Source organism: Bacillus rossius, chromosome 2, assembly GCF_032445375.1.
Source record: "Bacillus rossius redtenbacheri isolate Brsri chromosome 2, Brsri_v3, whole genome shotgun sequence".
NCBI lineage: Eukaryota > Metazoa > Arthropoda > Insecta > Phasmatodea > Bacillidae > Bacillus > Bacillus rossius.
This window is the reverse complement of record NC_086331.1, coordinates 128,429,335-128,447,174: the sequence shown is the minus strand read 5'-3', so window position 1 is coordinate 128,447,174 and position 17,840 is coordinate 128,429,335. Positions and strand designations below refer to the sequence as shown.

Genomic DNA, 17,840 nt, shown 5'->3' with positions numbered 1-17,840 from the left:
ATGTCGACCTCGCAGCTTGCGCACTCTGTCTACGTACATTCTTAGTCTATTATCGGAACACTTTTAAAATCGTCCGTTGGATAATAAACAAAATTGTCTCATGAGTACAATTTCAGTACATTCCCGCGCTTGAAATATATTTGGTTCGTACTTACGTTATTTTGCATGTTATTCTATCAGAAAAAGAAAACCTTAATTATTGTTTCCTTGAAGTGATTGCAAGCATTTTCTGTAACCTTAACCAAATGTCATAAAAACGGTTTTTTGACGTGACAACGTCTAATAAATCGATGAACGCCGGCTGCACGCACGAAAAAGTGTCCCGTTACGCTCATTGTACGCTTGCGCCGCATCTATCTCTCGTCCACTCGATTGGAACAACCATCGATTTGACTTTTTCGAGGCACATTAAACTTGAAACATTCCCATTCGTTTCCCACTTTTCCTATCATCGTCCTATCCTTAACAGAATAACACAGATTGGAAGAAGTTAAATAGCAAACATGTATAAAAGTTATAGTTAAATAATGTCTTAGTTAAAGTAATAAACATATTTGAATTAATGAGTGCAAATAAAAGTAAATTTATCAATTAAATTGTATATTTCATTTCACTCCTTGTTTGTATCTATACAAAATAGTGATAATTCAATAAAAATGATTCAATTTTATTCATAAAAGTATGCAATCATTTCATCAATGTTTTGTTATGACGTACGTTAAACTATCGTCCGTAAACCGACTTTACAGACAACCATTTTTTTTTTTCAATTTTAATATTTTCCGTTTTAACCTGTGTTGCGACAACAAAAAGACTACTGATATAATAGCGTGAGTAATACATACTTAATAATTAAACATTATAGACCAGGACATTCGTGATATAAAAATTGCTCAGTATACGGAATAGGATAAAGTAAACCGCCTTCTTTATCCGCGCGTACCGGCAACGCTGCGAGATACAGCATAGACTTAGTTTATATGAGTATGTGTGAAATGTAAGCTTAGTAGTAAAGGTGAAAGTTTCAAATATAATGTCAGGATGAGATGGAGGTGTGTGAGTTTGTAATTTTGCTGTACATAATTTTTTTTTTTAAAAAAGGGAGGTTGTCTGTACAGTCGGTTTACGGACGATAATTTTACGTGATAACTTCATAAGAAAACATTGATGAAAAATTGCATACTTTCCAATTCAAATATTACTTAGAGTTTTTGCAGATTTAATTTAAATAATTTGTATAAATATAATCACGAACAATTAGTTTAAAAAGCCCGCCTTAACCTGTTTGATATTATAGAGGATTTTCTCGCGCGGTGGTTGGCAGGTTCTTGCACGCTCGGCTCAGGCGGAACGTGACAATTTTTCGTGCGCGCAGCCGGTGTTCATCGATTTATAAGACGTTATTACGTCAAAAAAAATATTATACTCTACTATATATTAACAGATTAATATACATTACAAAAAAAATACAAGAAGATAACTGGGTACTTACTTATTATTGAGCAGAGTCAATACTTTTTAGCCTTTCCAACTCCATCAAAGATGCTGAATGATGAGTGTGGCATAAAGGTTTCCACGGGTCCAGATTGCTAATAAATAAACCCTCCAATGTTCTTACCCTACTTAATGCAACGTAAACTTGGCCCTTTGCAAAAATATGTTTTCCAACGTCAAAAAAAGAAAGGAATGAAATCGGTTACAACCGGGGTTTACAAGGTATAATCGACTCCTCATATTGTTTAAGTCGGTTAAAACGTAGCCTTTGTTACCCGGGTCATAATCACGATTCGATTGACACCTCATTCATCAAAATCGGATGAATAGTTTAGGCGCTACGGAGTAACATACACACATACATACATACATAGACTGCTAAAATCATAACCCTTCCTTTTGGCTTCGCCGTAGTCGGGTAAAAAACAAATACAGCCAACCCTTGTTTGAACCATTATTGAAGGGGAATGATTTGGCAACCGTGTTTTAACAGTCACAAAATCACCGATATTTGAATTACCATTCCCGATTTGTTGCTTATTGGCAAGCAGTTTCTGATATTTCTTTAAAAGGTTTTATTTGAATGTTCTTGGTAGGGGCGGATTAAGAGGAAACGATGAATATGATTCCTTTTAACATTATTTTCTTGGAAAGACTTGCCAGCCGAGTGTTGCCGTATTTTTATTTTTTTTTATTTGTGTTGGTTGCTCCACCTGGGCTTCACGATGTTTACCCAATAAAGCGAACATAACCTTGTTTGCGACCACGTGAGACGGCAGTGGGTCGGAGGGGGAAGGTGGCAGGGGGACCAACAGCAGATAACATAGTATATGTCGGGAGCCAGGATATGCAAACAGGGTTACCATCCGATCAACATCAAAGTGGATTGAATTACTGCGAATCCTTTAACCCCCTCTCTCCCCGAACCTAGTTAAGTGTTCATATCTCCCAGTTCGCTAGAGAAAAAAAAAAAACTTCTGAGGAAAACCTGAAAAGCTCTTCAGCGCAATATTCGATTATCCTAAGTTTTGCTAATGCAATTTTTTTTAGTTTATCTGGCTACAAAGCATTCGTTTGACATTTATAATTTCCTATTTTTGGTGACGTCTACACAAATTAACCTTTCCGAGGCTAAATAACATACTACTGAAAGGTAGTGTTATTTAACAGTTTCGATATCCTAAGCTCTTGTCTATTCGGATATAAATTCAAAATACGAAACTCCAATAGTAATTGTTTGGTATATTTTTTTTTTGCATAAGTTGCAGTTTTTTCTAAGGCCCACGAACCAAAAAATTAACAAAAATCAAGGAATATGTATCACCAGTAACCAAACAAAATTCATAATTTCTTGTATGCGAAGCATAAATAATTACGTACGCTTTTTTTTTAACAAAGGTATCCTAAAATACAAAATACTCAAGCCTCGAACAAGGGTGTCGGTTAATTCGGGTCACGAGAGTAACAGCAACGAACGACTGGGAAAACAAGTGCCCTCATATAAAAAGTTCAAATGTTTTATTTGTCACTTAAAATACATCTTATAATTTATCTAATCGAAATTTCATCATCAAAGTGTCAAGTACAACAATACCTGCAATTTGAAATAGTCCAGTAATGTAACAATATTTTGTTTCTTTTGAAATTGATTTCCATGTTATACAACTCAAACTTTGTAATAATCTAAAGTTTATTAGTGGACCTGTTCCCAGTTAAAAAGCTGGAGATGTTCTTTGCCAATAACATATAAGTTTATACATATTTTTAAAAAAAAAATTTACTGAAACGTTTTTGTTAGATTTTTAACTGTCGTCATGTCATTCCAAATTTGAACGCGGGCCTCGCTCTTCAAACACTTGGTGAGGTCCTCAGGCCTACTTGTCCTGCATACAAACAACATTTCCAGGTGCAATTCTCACACCCGTCCCGGCAAAGGCGCAACTATTGCACGTTTTTACCAACAGTATGCACAAAGATCACGAGAATGGTTATTTAATAGTAATGAAAAATAATTCCATTCATATTTATATGACAACAATTGTTTGAAATCTATTTCAAATATATATTCCAATTTTAAAATGTACTTGTTTTTTTTTTAGTATAACTTTTTGTTAGCTTACAAACTTCTGTATTCAATGAGTAAATTATTTTTGACGTGATAACGTCTTATAAATCGATGAACGCCGGATGCACGCACGAAAAAAGCATGACTCATTGTCACGTTCCGCCTGAGCCGAGCGTGCAATAACCGGCCAACCACCGTGCGAGAAAATCTTCTATAATATCAAACAGGTTAAGGTCGGCTTTAAAAAGCTGCAATTTAAAAAAAATGATGATATTTGTCCAATTTCGTCATTTCAAATTAACAATTTATTGACATTGATTTGATTTCAGTTTATTTCTATAACTAATTGTTCCTGATTATATTTAAACAAATTATTTAAATTAGATTTGCAGAAACTGTAAATAATATCTGAAAATTAAAAAGTATGCAATTTTTTCATCAATGTTTTCTTATGACGTTATCACGTAAAATTATCGTCCGTAAAGCGAATTTATTTTTAAAGAATTTTTTTTCTCTTGGAATCGACCTCCAGTAGAATCTACGGATCTTCCGACCAGAGGCTCTCGCGGTATGTTGGCGTGTTCCTTCAGTGATGTGTTTACCCGTCATCGTGACTGACGCGCGAATTAAGGAAGCACGGGACCAAAAATGATTTATAGTGCTTCAAGTTATTATTTCTCTTTTCTATGGTATTTTCGCTTATATAATGTGAATAGTTTTTTTATTTAACAAGGTCACATTTTAAAATCAATTAATGATTCAAACTTTTAATAAAGTTAAAAAAAAAAATGCTACCATTAACGTCTCAAGAAATAAAATTAATAATTATTGATCAATGACAGATAACAAACTTTTTTAAGTGGTTAGATTATATATTGTATCAAAAAAAATTGGTTGTCTGTAAAGTCGGTTTACGGACGATAGTTTAACGTGACAACGTCATAACAAAACATTGATGAAATGATTGCATACTTTTATGAATAACATTGAATCATTTTGATTTTAATAATAAGAGAATAAATACTTGAAATTATACTAGTAATCAGATTTTTAAAATGCAAGAATAATTAACCTTTATTGCCGAAATTGTTGTTGTAATAAGCAATGAAAACCACATTAACATTTCACTTCACTTTATAAACAGTCGAGTGGAAGAGAGATAGATGCGGCGCAAGCGTACAATGAGCGTAACGGGACACAGCGTAACGGAACAATGTATGTAACGGGACACAGCGTAACGGAACAATGTGCGCAACGGGACACTTTTTCGTGCGTGCAGACGGCGTTCATAGATTTATTAGACGTTGTCACGTCAAAATTATTTTTGGGGGTTTTATTATTATTCGGCTAAAAATAAAACTTGCAAAGTCCAGGGTAGTGGCTATTAAATGCTTTTCGTTGTCAGATGCGTTGCATAAGTCTCGAACTGATTGTAAATGGCACGTGGAACCCCCGAGCTCTGCACACCGAATTTCATGTGCAGACAAACTGTCACAAGTCACCGTAAAACTGGCTGTCCACCTGAATATGATAGCATGCGTCAAGTAGGAATAAAATGTTTAGGCGTAGAACTGTAGACTGTGAACCTCAAAGAGTTAAGACAGAACAGTTTTTTTTTTCTTCTCATTCGGAAATGGTTTTGTATACTAAGTCCATACAGAATTTTCGCACACTTATCACTGCCACGATATTTAAGGAAGAGAAAATGGCTTAATTTCTTTCAATCAGTGAAATAACTGTTTTGTACACGTGGCCAATTACAATAGTCATGGCCTAGAGCCAGGCCATTGTGATGTTGAGCCGTGTAAAGTAGTACGGAAGCTGCACTTCTGTGTCTCCGTATTTGGGCTATAATTTCCCTAGACCTAAATAAATACTTTCCATTATTTGAAATGTCATGGTCACAAATGCAGTTCTTCGCTCAACATGGAGACAATCACACGACGATGGACCATTAAGTGCAGTTTTTTTTCCTCTCGCCTGCTTCCATCCTCCACAGTAAGAACATGTTGGCGTAACCCAAACACGAGCAAACATTATCCCAAATAGTTACAGTCGAATCATACCTGCCAATTTTATAATAGAAGGGTTGCTGCGATGTTTTATGGTAAAGAAACTTAAATTCGTGTCTCCCAAGTGCTCGCAAGACCATCCACTATTCCTTTCCGGCTGCAGGGAAATGGGTTTAGTGACATCGAGGTCATAGGTACCGTGTGAGGAGTAAACAAATAAAACAACGCAGCGACGGATTGAACAGTTGTGGATAATGGCAGTAGAACCCGAAATACTTTTACGTAAGGCGGGTTACCTGGAAACCTTTGAATATATATACTGTATAGAAGTCGCGAGTGGATAGGATTTACTCTACGTTTTTCAGAAGCGTATGATGAGCAGCTTGGGAACTTCACCGCTGCAGTGCGCTGCCGTAACGCCCTGTATCGTCTTAGTTGTTATTTACACGTTAGAGCGCAGCGCTGTCACCTGCTGTCATTCCCCGCACCCCTCATCAATCATTCACTGCAGTTCAACGTCGTTCAACAGGAGGGGGAAGGGGTGTTTGAAGAGTTCGACACTTGTCCGCTAGGGACCACCACAAGTCGATGCCCTAGAGATGGTGGCGATTGCGGCGGTGAATTAACCAACTACCTCAAAACCGTATTAGAAATTTTAACCTGGGCTGGCGACTTCTATACAGTATATATATTCAAAGCTGGAAACTCCACCACCATTGATCCTTATGCTTTCTGAACAAAACATTTTCCTAAGCTACCTTCATATTTTTCACGTGAATGGATTTTCCAGCTACCAATTTTATCCGGATTATCCTTCGAGCTTTTCAACAGAATTGATGCTTATGTGGCACGTGGCGAGCGCCTTGAAGAATCGAGCACCGCAAACCGCAGTACCGCAGTGCGAGTTTGAAGCCTAACCTCTAGGGCGCAGCAACTGTACGCTCTGCTCCGAGCCGAGTCCAGAGACCATACGGAACACTAGCGGTCGCCTTGTGCAGGCCCTATATGTATGCTGGTGCGTTGCAATGTTGGTGTTGTCACCTGGAACGAGCGTACACAGCGTAAACAGTGTATAAACTAAGCTTTCAAGCGAGTCCGCTAAGTATAAGCGTGAGCTTGGAACGGACTGGCGCAGCGGAATAAAACACTGGCTAAAACACCCGGGTTCTAGGGTAAGTGACCAGATTAGGTCATTGTTAACAAAACAACACCATTTCCAAAAATAAATGGTCACAGCATTGAATTTTGTCAGTTTAACAGAAAATTATTTGTGAGTTTCTCGCGAGAATATGAAACTTGAGCGCTGAAAACAGTGACCCTTAAGATTGTAAGCACAGTTGAATCTCGCCAGCAGGCCGGAAGTGCAGCCCGGGGTGGCTGCACATCATCAGCAACCACCTCGCCCCTCTGAAGCCTTGTTCCCACGGCGTGTGGCTTGGCGAGCCTGGTCTGAGGCCTTGTTCCCACGGCGTGTGGCTTGGCGAGCCTGGTCTGAGGCCTTGTTCCCACAGCGTATGGCTTGGCGAGCCTGGTCTGAGGCCTTGTTACCACGGAATGTGGCTTGGCGAGCCTGGTCTGAAGCCTTGTTCCCACGGCGTGTGGCTTGGCGAGCCAGGTCTGAGGCCTTGTTCCCACGGCGTGTGGCTTGGCGAGCCTGGGCTGAAGCCTTATTTCCACGGCGTGTGGTTTGGCGAGCCTGTTCTGAAGCCTTGTTCCCACGGCGTGTGGCTTGGCAAACCTAGTCTGAAGCCTTGTTCCCACGGCGTGTGGCTTGGCGAGCCTGGTCTGAGGCCTTGTTCCCATGGCGTGTGGCTTGGCGAGCCTGGTCTGAAGCCTTGTTCCCACGGCGTGTGGCTTGGCGAGCATGGTCTGAAGCCTTGTTCCCACGTTCCCACGGCGTGTGTCTTGGCGAGCCTGGTCTGAGGCCTTGTTACCACGACGTGTGGCTTGGCGAGCTTGGTCTGAAGCCTTGTTCCCACGGCGTATGGCTTGGCGAGCCTGGTCTGAAGCATTGTTCTCGCAGCGTGTGGTGCGGTGAGTCTGCGCGCTGGCCGTACTGAGGCTAGTCTTCTCTCCATCCATAATCCTTTCAAGTCTTAACATTCACCTACCTTTCACGGAAAAGGTCGAGCCAACCCAAGTTCCCATGACGTGAGGTAGACAAACTTAATTCTACGGGCTCTTCAAGTTACACCTCGTGGGAAGAAGGCTTCGGACCTGACTCTTCAAGCAATACACTGTGGGAACAAAGCTTCAGACCGGCCTCACCAAGCCACAAATAGTGAAAACATGATTATAGACAAGGCTCGCCGTGTAACACGCCATAAGAACAAGGCTTCGGACCAGGCTCGCCAAGCCACATGCCATGGGAACAAGGCTTTAGACCGGGCTTGTTAAGCCAAATGCCGTGGTAACAAGGATTCAGGCCAGGTTTGCCAAGCCACATGCTGTGGGAACAAGGCTTTATACTGGGCTTGCCAAGCTTCACGCTGTAGGAACAAGGATTCAGACCAGTTTTGCCAAGTCACTTGCTGTGGGAACAAGGCTTTAGATCGGGCTTATTAAGCCACACGTTGTGGGAACAAGGCTTCAGATTAGGCTCACTAAGCCACACGTCGTGGGAACAAGACTTCAGACCAGGCTCGCCAAGCCAAACTCCGTGGAAACAATGTTTATTCCAGGCTCAACAATCCACTTGCCATGGGAACGATGCTTCAGACCGGGCTTGCCAAGCTTCACGCTGTGGGAACAAGGATTCAGACCAGTTTTGCCAAGTCACTTGCTGTGGGAACAAGGCTTTAGATCGGGCTTATTAAGCCACACGTTGTGGGAACAAGGCTTCAGATTAGGCTCACCAAGCCACACGTCGTGGGAACAAGACTTCAGACCAGGCTCGCCAAGCCAAACTCCGTGGAAACAATGTTTATTCCAGGCTCAACAATCCACTTGCCATGGGAACGATGCTTCAGACCGGGCTTGCCAAGCTTCACGCTGTGGTAACAAGGATTCAGACCAGTTTTGCCAAGTCACTTGCTGTGGGAACAAGGCTTTAGATCGGGCTTATTAAGCCACACGTTGTGGGAACAAGGCTTCAGACCAGGCTCACCAAGCTACATTCCGTGGAAACAAGGTTTATTCCAGGCTCAACAATCCACTTGCCATGGGAACGATGCTTCAGACCGGGCTTGCCAAGCTTCAAGCTGTGGTAACAAGGATTCAGACCAGTTTTGCCAAGTCACTTTCCATGGGAACAAGGCTTCAGACCAGGCTCACCAAGCCACACTTCGTGGGAACAAGGCTTCAGACCAGGCTCGCCAAGCCACACTCCGTGGAAACAAGGTTTATTCCAGGCTCAACAATCCACTTGCCATGGGAACGATGCTTCAGACCGGGCTTGCCAAGCTTCACGCTGTGGTAACAAGGTTTTATAAGGCTCGTCAAGAAACACGCCGTGAGTAAAGGCTTGGGAACGGGCTTGCGTAGCCACAGGCCTTCGGTAACGCACACGAGTGAGACTTCAAGCAGTTACCCTGTCTGTTTATGTCCTGGCAATAAAGATGAAATTGTGCTCCACGCTCCAATGCCTCTTTATTGGATATATTACACCGCACTTTAACACGGGCGAATCGACGGTAATTCTAGTTTCACTGCCTATAAAATACGTAGGTACTCGAAACGAGCGAATGAAGTTTGTACCAGATTAGTGAAATATCTTTTTGAATGATTTTAACACCAAGATGCTACTACGAAAGCTTGGTAGATGTATACTTTTATATATATATATATATATATATATATATATATATATATATATATATATATTTATATATATATATATATATAATCAGCAGTATGTACTGAGGATCTACACAACATTTGACGGACATTTAAATACACTAGTTGAGTAAGTGTCATTGCAGATTTTCAACTAGTATTAATAAACATGCAAAGCCTATTAAGATTTACTACAACACTGCCATAAATATCAAAAAATTAATTTTGAATCAATATACTAGAATAATGCGTATATTTTACAACATTTTAAAATATTAAGCCAGTAAAGACATTATATATTTAATTATTAAATGAAAATATGAAAATATTTAGCTCTCAGCGACTTGCAATGGAGATAGCAAATAGTTTAGCATTACCATAATTCCACGCTGATTTTTTCTCTTACCATTGTAGGAGTAATTTCCTATAAAATAACAAACTAAAAATAAAAACAATATATTAAATTACAGCTTTGTTCAAGGTTTATTAAAAATTGCAAAATTATGTTTACCTAATTATCAAAAATCTACGTTATGTTGTTCAGCATGATTTTAAAATACTTATTTATCTTTAATTTATTGGTTTTTTTTAGTAATTATTTGTATGTATTTATCCATATATGTATATACATAATCTTAAAATGTAAGTGTCGAAAGTGTTACGTTTTCATGGAAATGCTGAACTATTTGTTATCGTCCCTGATATTAGCTACCTATATAAATGCTCTCTCAATTTGATTGAAACAAAATATTTATAGTGACACCGATTTTTTATAATAATGTTAAAACTAATTTACTTTTTAGTGTAATTATAAATTCAGATGTGGTAAGAGAATTTTCTGTTAAGAAGTTTTTTTTTTTTTAAGTTTGCAATAATGTCTGCATGTTTTGAGTAGCCGGCAGTAGACCCACTCTACTTGTACGTGGCGGGTGGGACCAGCCTTCGCCGCTCCACGCGCCGCTGTGCAAACCTGTGCCACGTGCAGTGAGGTTATGTGCGCCCTACAGCCGCCTGCCCACCTGAGTCGAAGTCTGCCATGGTCGGCGCGTCACTGCGGCCGGCTGCATCGATCCGCCTGCGCCGCAGGCTACCGCGGGCCCAGGCAGGCCCCGCCCCTTCTCCCCCGGGCTGCGCGCGCATCCACCCCCCTCCCTCGCGCGACCCCTCCCGCCGCGCGCTCATTTAGTTCCGGCACCGTCTGACTGCATCTTGTGTTCCGTTCGTAGCAGTTCGTCGAAGATTTCTTTGCTGTTTTCCTTCCGTTCATTTTTTTATTTTAATAATCTGTTTCGGTCTGGTTAGATTCTGCATTTTCTAACTGACCCACCATCGCCTAATTTACTTCGAATTGGTACGTGTTTATTTTTTTTTTTTAATTTTTAGCTAAGAACTATATCAGCTTGTACTTCATTGCTGCCTGTGTCTTGTTCTCTCGCACCGGAGCACGCTCTTAGCCGCTTGCTGCGAACGGAAAACATCCGTCTTGCTGATTCCTCCTTAAGCCTACGACAATGTCATTATATATATATATATATATATATATATATATATATATATATATCCAGGCTGTGTACACGTCAGGGTTCATGCACCTCTACGGAGTGCGTTCGTTCCCTGGGGCTGTGCGTGGCGATGGTGTACGCTTGCTGCCAAGTGTGTAGCGCGTAGTGTATAGTAGGAGGCGTGACGTGTGCGTTGCGTGAGTGTGTGCGTGTGTGTGCGTGTGTGTGCGAGCGAGAGTGCGGCAAAGCAGCCCCGCGCATCGATTGCTTTGTCCAAGATGGAGCCCCCTCGCTCGCTCGCTGAGCTTCGCCTGCCCTGTCAGCGACGCTCTGTGACGGACACGGCCCGTGTTGCCCAGTGCGTGCGCAGGCGGGTTCCACGCGCAGTAACAAACGTTTGCTGACAAGTCACAAACAGCGGCAAATGTTTCTTTCAACACCCCGTGTCTCGTAATTTCTCATTGCAATGCTGGTGTAGAATATAGTCCAAAGTTACATCATGGTTTAACGATACGCAGGTTCAAATGTTGCTGAGTTCAGTAACCTAAAGAAAAAAAAACTGCAACGTATATTACGTTTATATTTAACTTTCGTCCTGAAGCTTGCATCAAATCAAGCAAGGTGCTTTCTCCTGAACATTCTCGTTTATTGACCTAATGTAACATATGAAGTAAGTCTATTAAAGATTCAAAGTTTTTTTTTTAGATATTTTTCATCATTTTATAATGTGTAATATAAAATTTATGTCTGTTTCATTAAATTATGTTAAAGTAGTATGCTTTCATGTTACAGGCCTAGCTATATGTTATGGTAATAAAACGTAAAATAATTGGCCCAGTAAAATATTTCAATGCACATGGGTCAATCTATCTTCAGATATTTTAGTCTTATTAACTAAGATCATGACTGTTAACTGTCATTTATTAATTTTGATCATAAAGAAGATATAAAATCATATTAACAATTATCTATGCGGGGAATATAGCGAGTAACTTTTGAGTTAATTACACATGCAGGTATTCTTACATTCACAAGTAGGTAGTTATTTTTGCCTCAAGAGCATGGAGGTATGTAGCGGCTAGTGGATGGTGGTACCAAATTTACTAAAATCTGAATGTGTTGGGCCGCCTTTTAGAGGTAAGTATGTGAAACTAATTTGAGGTAGCTACAAAGTGGCCGTAAGTTTGACAACTACTGTGTTGTCAGCCTGACTGCCGCTACTAAGCTTCACGCTCGTCTAGAGAGTGTATACAATAGTACTTGAAGCGTCAACGGAATGTCAGGCTTCAAGTGGTTGTGTGAGCTACGTTTAAACTTCTGAGAAAAAGAAATGCCAAACACAATACCCCCGGCAGTGACCCATAGAGCATACACTATTTTACGTACATTTAATAAATGTAACACTTGAATTTTTGAAATGTTTTAACGTTGCTGTAACATTGCGTAAATTTTGTCAAAGACTTTTGTGTTCTATGGGAGGGAGTAGCCAACTAAAAAGAGACGTGGGTATGGATTAGTTTGAGTTACCTGCATGCTATAATACAGGTTGTTTTTTTTTTATCTTGTACAAGGCATCAGTGACGCTCTAGCCGAATGTTGCCGAGTGTTTCCGAGTGGTAAGCTGTGCTATCTCTCAGCGTGAGGAAGGGCTGTAAATATGTCACAATGTTCCCTTAGCGCCTGCACAGAGCTGCTGCCGACCACCCCTGAGGCCTCTGCTAGAATCTACCTCGGGCACAGATGTACTGGCTTCGACTCCAGAGTCCTGCGCAAATCAGACGACAGTAAACTTGTGACATGTTGAAATGTAACGATTCATAATCTTTCCAACAACTTGTTTTCGAAAATAATTTCTTCGTCTCACAATTGAACAATCTTACACGCGAACTCCACGCTAATCCACCTCACAGTTACTAGAAGCACACACGGGACTAAGTATTAAAAGAAGGAACTTGCTATTTCACTCGAACAAAAACAGTCCTAGCAATCGCGGAATGCTACAAAGCCTGCCAGCGCTAAGCCACAGGAAAACTTTATTCCGGGCAAATAGCCAGAGATTGTTCCCAACTTGCCTGCTTGCTATAAGTAATAGCCGCTAAAATATTCCTCGTCTCACTTAAAAGGTTACTAATGTCGTAGTTCCCTCGCAATGATTTGACAGAACAACATTTCTTACCCGTTTATCAATATTTGTTTGAACAGTTAGTTATGGACTATGCTTAGAAATAGTATTTTCTGCAGCTGTCAAGAGATTTTTATATTTACATTTATTTTTCTGTCACAGCCTAATAAAAACCATAATGTTTCCATAAAAAACACTCCTTGACATTATTTTCAATACTTATGTATTTAATAAAATGTCTACCTTTGTGATGAAAACAATTCATCAAACCAACAAGTACCAAAGAGATAACTTTCTGCACAAGTAAAAAGTTTACATGAGATCTTTCTTACATAAGCTTACACGTACGATAATAATTTTGGTCATCTGGCATAATTTCTAAAGGGTTTGTTTTTAGTTTTCATTAATTGCTTTAAAAGTATATTTTTAATAAGTGTCCTTTGATTTAGCAACGGAACGCAACGAATTTTGGCGTTGTTTAAAAACATGAACAAGGTTGCTAAAAATTCTTAAAAAACAAATTATGTGCATATGTATATTTCATTCAAATTGGCAAAGAAATTTTAAAATATAAAAATAATGAAGCAAATAATTATAACAATTTCAAAATATGTGTCCTAGATGTTTTTTTGGGAACAGAGAAATTATAACTCCTCTCTTATACTCAAGTTTCATTGCCATGTAATTTCACGCTACGTTTACATTAATTCACATTTACGTGGATAAAAATTATAAATTTGTCGTACAAAACATGCAGCAGTGTTAAAAAAAACACGTTTAATTAATTATCTTATTTTCAATTAATTTTATTTTAAGTAACTGATTCGTCTTTGTGTCAAAGTCAAATTTTGCATTGAAATTTTCTCCCACTTCCGTATAAAATATTTTTACTCGAGACTGCAAACATATTCAGCAATGACGAAAATGTCAGCAGTTTTGTTCAGAAATATTAATTCTTATAGAAAACTAAATCATGTAGAGCATTGTTATAGTTCAACGTAACATATTATTAGGGTAGAACTAACTTTTTAAGCAGATATTAAGACCTTGTAGTTAAGATGAACTAAAGGGAAAGTTTAAGGGGTTGGATTCTTTTTAGGTTAAGGTTTAAATTAGAATTTTTGGTCAATGTTAGGGTAATATTTACCTAACCCACTAAATATAAATCATTGACATATATTAATCCGTCTACAGCAAGATAATACGTTATATATTTTTGAAAGTTTAAAAACATTAACACTTAAATATAAAATCTTTAAAGTAGAGTGATATATAATTAAGTAAAGTATTTTTGAGTATAGAAAAATAAATTTTACCACAAATTATATTATTTTAGTGACAAAATAGAAGCGTAGATTTCTCTTAAATACGTAGACTTGGGATGAGTTAAAAGTTAACTTTTAACGCATATGTAAGTGGATCTTTGGATTTCATTGGCATTTATATAAGCTCTAACATATAACTTGTTTACTGAAATATTTGTTGCTTACAAATCCTGTTATAGCTTCATTTACCAATTTTTTGACTGCATCTTAAATATTGCTTAAATAAATAAATACAGACCAAAAAATGTTATGACCCCTCGATTTCATTAATAATTATAGCTAGTTACTAGGTTGTGCAAAAATTGATGTTATAATTTTTAGCAAATGGTTTTTAAAATAAATTTTGTTTTAAACTTATGTTTGTTGTTTAACATGATTTAATATAGTAAGAAGGATTTTGTGTAACTTTGTGCAGTAAAAAATAAGCTATATTCATACATTTACTATGAATAAAATTAATCAAACTGCCGTCGTAAATAATTTCAGTTTCTATGGTGGTAATGTGTATGGTAAATTCTGAAATATTTATTATTAATTAAATACATCGTATTTCACAGTAGTAAAAAATAACGCTTGTCTTGGATAGTCTTACCCGAACTATTCAACAATTAATACTAGAGAGGTTTGCATTACAAACCTGCAAACACTTCGCAACAGGTTTATCGTGACATACATGCACAGCTACCTGGGACTTCAACCTAAATTGAACTTAGATATTCTGGCTACCGATGGGCCTCTAGCAGTTTCTAAGTATGCATAAAGAAAATAAACAGGCGAGTACTGGGAAAGTCTCCTCTGAGTACTGAGGCACTCAGAGCATAAGTACTAACAACCTCTCGTAAAGATCTTAATCACCGGCAGGAAAGCCAATTGCTAACTTCCAGGCCAGCCAACAAATATTGTATCTTAAAACATTCACCGTGTTAATTTAAATCTTCAATTTCTTTTAAATAATGCACATTATTGTTGCATTAGTTGTAGATGTATTTATTTATCCGTTAAGATGCGTGTTAGGTTCGCCAATGCCCCGGCAGGATGTGTCGAGGAAGTTGTCTCGGCCATTTCTAACTTTGATGATCACCAAGTCGGTTTTCAAGTCGTCGGAGCCCGCTATAATTTACATTATATTTGGTGGGAAGCACTTTGTAATAGACTATTACAGTTCGCTGTTAAAAATCTTTGCCATAAATTTCCGAAGAAATCTGGTTAAAATTCATCCAAGGATCTTCATTAATGCAAAGAAAACTTGACTTGATGTAAGCTTTTAGACATACGCCATTGCTAAGCACATGTATGTCTGTAGAAGAAAACCACAAAAAATCCAAAAGACAAAACCAAAACACAAATTAAGCAAAAAGTTGCAAAAAAGTCGCACCTGTGTTTTCGTACCATGTGCGTCTCTGCCTGAGGACGGGAGCAGATAGCAGTTCCCGAAACGTCGCTTGTCTCTGGTTTGGAAAACTATTGTGTTTGTTTCGTCTTTTCGTTTTGTCGTGTTTTTGTCTCGTTTCAACTGTTGTGCTGAATTTTTTTGGGTTCAATATTTTTGTGCTGTCATCATTTGTGGGGGTTTTTTCATTCTCTTCTATTTTGGAAAACTATTGTGTTTGTTTCGTCTTTACGTTTTGTCGTGTTTTTGTCTCGTATCAACTGTTGTGCTGAATTTTTTTGGGTTCTATATTTTTGTGCTGTCATCATTTGTGGGTTTTTTTTCGTTCTGTTAATCCATTTTTTTTGTTTTTATTTGTTTGTTGACCATATTCCCGTTATGGAATATTATGTGGTGTTTATATCCTATTGACAACAGCAATTTTTTGCTTAATTTGTGTTTTTGTTTTTGTCTTTTGGGGTTTTTGTAGTTTTCTTCTACAGACATACGTGTGCTCAGCAATGGTGTATGTCCAAAATCTTACATCAAGTCATGCACTCCCATTGCACAAATCTTTCAAAGATAATAAAGAAAACTTGGTTGGTTAACTAGTGCTGAGTTTACTTCATTTGAACATAAACTTAAGAGAATCATCTTGGAATGTTAACGAAACCCTGCCGCGTGAGTGTTCTCCCTGTTCAAAACGGAACTCAGGACCAGGAAGTCGGTATCCGGAATGGTTCCTACTGGGATTCATCAACCTGTAACCACGAAGAAACCTTCGTTTATTTGAATTGCATTCTTCGTTAAAGAGTACGCAAATTTACTGAGATTTATAACAGTGTGGTAGCAATGTATGTACGTAGTTCAAACTTAGGGCGCGGTTACACGGGACCCTGAACTACTTCAGGTGAACATGTTTAAGTAAACACGTTTACAAACGCGAAAGTGTACGGTTACACGGTAGTTGCTGAAAAGTGTGTTCAGCTCTAAAACCGATTGTCTACTGTAAACGAATGACTGTGTTGTTGTTCTCTATTTGTGTAGTTGTATCCAGAAAACGAGGGATTTTCTCACTTGTTTATACAGCATTATCAGCAGAAATGGAATGTGTTTTCATATTGCTCAATATTTGTTTTTACAAATCGGGAATTCAAACAACATGCACAGTAAAATTTTTAAACTTATTTTTTATTATTTTTTGAGCGAGAGTACCTATCTCAGTTTTAAGAAAATTAAGGTCAAGATATATATATATATATATATATATATAAAATTATCTGTTGATTTTTTTTGTTGCATTCGGTAAAATATTACTCGAACTTGTGCCAGAAACACTTTCCATCTTGAATTTATGCAAAAGACTGTTTATATTCTAAACAACCAATCAGAGGCTAATGTAGAAGATATGTCGATCTGAACTACTTTGCCAACCTGTTTAAGTTAAATGAGAAATGGCCTCAAACGAAACATGTTCAGACTGTGTGTAACCGCACTCAACAGCTGAACATGTTCACCTGAAGTAGTTCAGACTCCCGTGTAACCGCGCCCTTACTCAGCTCTACGATCAACGATAAAAAAAAATCTAACTACACTTTCATTTTCTCACTGTAAGTTCGTATTTAAAAAAAATCTCGTTGGCAGATAGAAATTACGAAGACGTGCGTTCGCTACGCCCGCTTCAAGAGCAAGGACAGGCTTGGCTGCCACACTGGACTGCAAGAGGCAGGGTCGGCTTGGATGAGCTGAGTGGCGCCTCTGGGAACTGCTGCATTGCCACACGGATAATCCTGGCAGGCCTGTTCCACAAACTACTTGGATGCTTGTTCCCGCTTGCGAGTTCCACTGCTCTGAACAGCACTTGCTCTACAAGCCTTCGTTCGAAGTGAAACTTCTTTGGGCGCGATGAGAGTAAAATTTCAAGGCCGAATTTTGATGCAGCCTTTTCATGAAACATTATTGTGAAAATTTTCTGACACGAAAACGACAGAAAATAAGTACTTGGCCAAAGATATATAAAGAGAACACTATGCTATATACATTGCTGGGCTTGTTTTCGTTCTCCTCTTTGTGCGATGATTCGTCCCCCACCAAAAAAAAAGGACCGAGAGAGATAGATGAACGAAAGAATAAGATAGAGAGTGTGTGCGTGCGCATGTTTCAGAAAATAGATATAG

General features: G+C 38.7%; 2 protein-coding genes across 12 annotated transcripts in view; one reads left to right on the top strand and one right to left on the bottom strand.

The window, feature by feature from the left end:
• The window catches only part of LOC134529815 (cytosolic carboxypeptidase 6), a 120,798-nt gene extending 110,406 nt beyond the window's left edge, over window positions 1–10,392 (bottom strand). Inside the window, exon 1 of the mRNA XM_063364283.1 lies at window positions 10,365–10,392. Within this exon, the coding sequence (XP_063220353.1) occupies window positions 10,365–10,383 (19 nt within the window). The 5' untranslated portion in view covers window positions 10,384–10,392. The remainder of the gene's footprint in view (window positions 1–10,364) is intronic.
• The window catches only part of LOC134529816 (ELAV-like protein 1), a 364,764-nt gene that overhangs the window by 89,236 nt on the left and 257,688 nt on the right, over window positions 1–17,840 (top strand). The window contains exon 1 of one of the 11 annotated variants that reach the window (XM_063364294.1): window positions 10,548–10,696. The exons of the other annotated variants lie outside the window; for them this stretch is intronic. The gene's annotated coding sequence lies outside the window, so the exon portion shown is untranslated. Of the gene's footprint in view, window positions 1–10,547; window positions 10,697–17,840 lie in introns of those variants that run through there. 11 annotated transcript variants of the gene reach the window in all.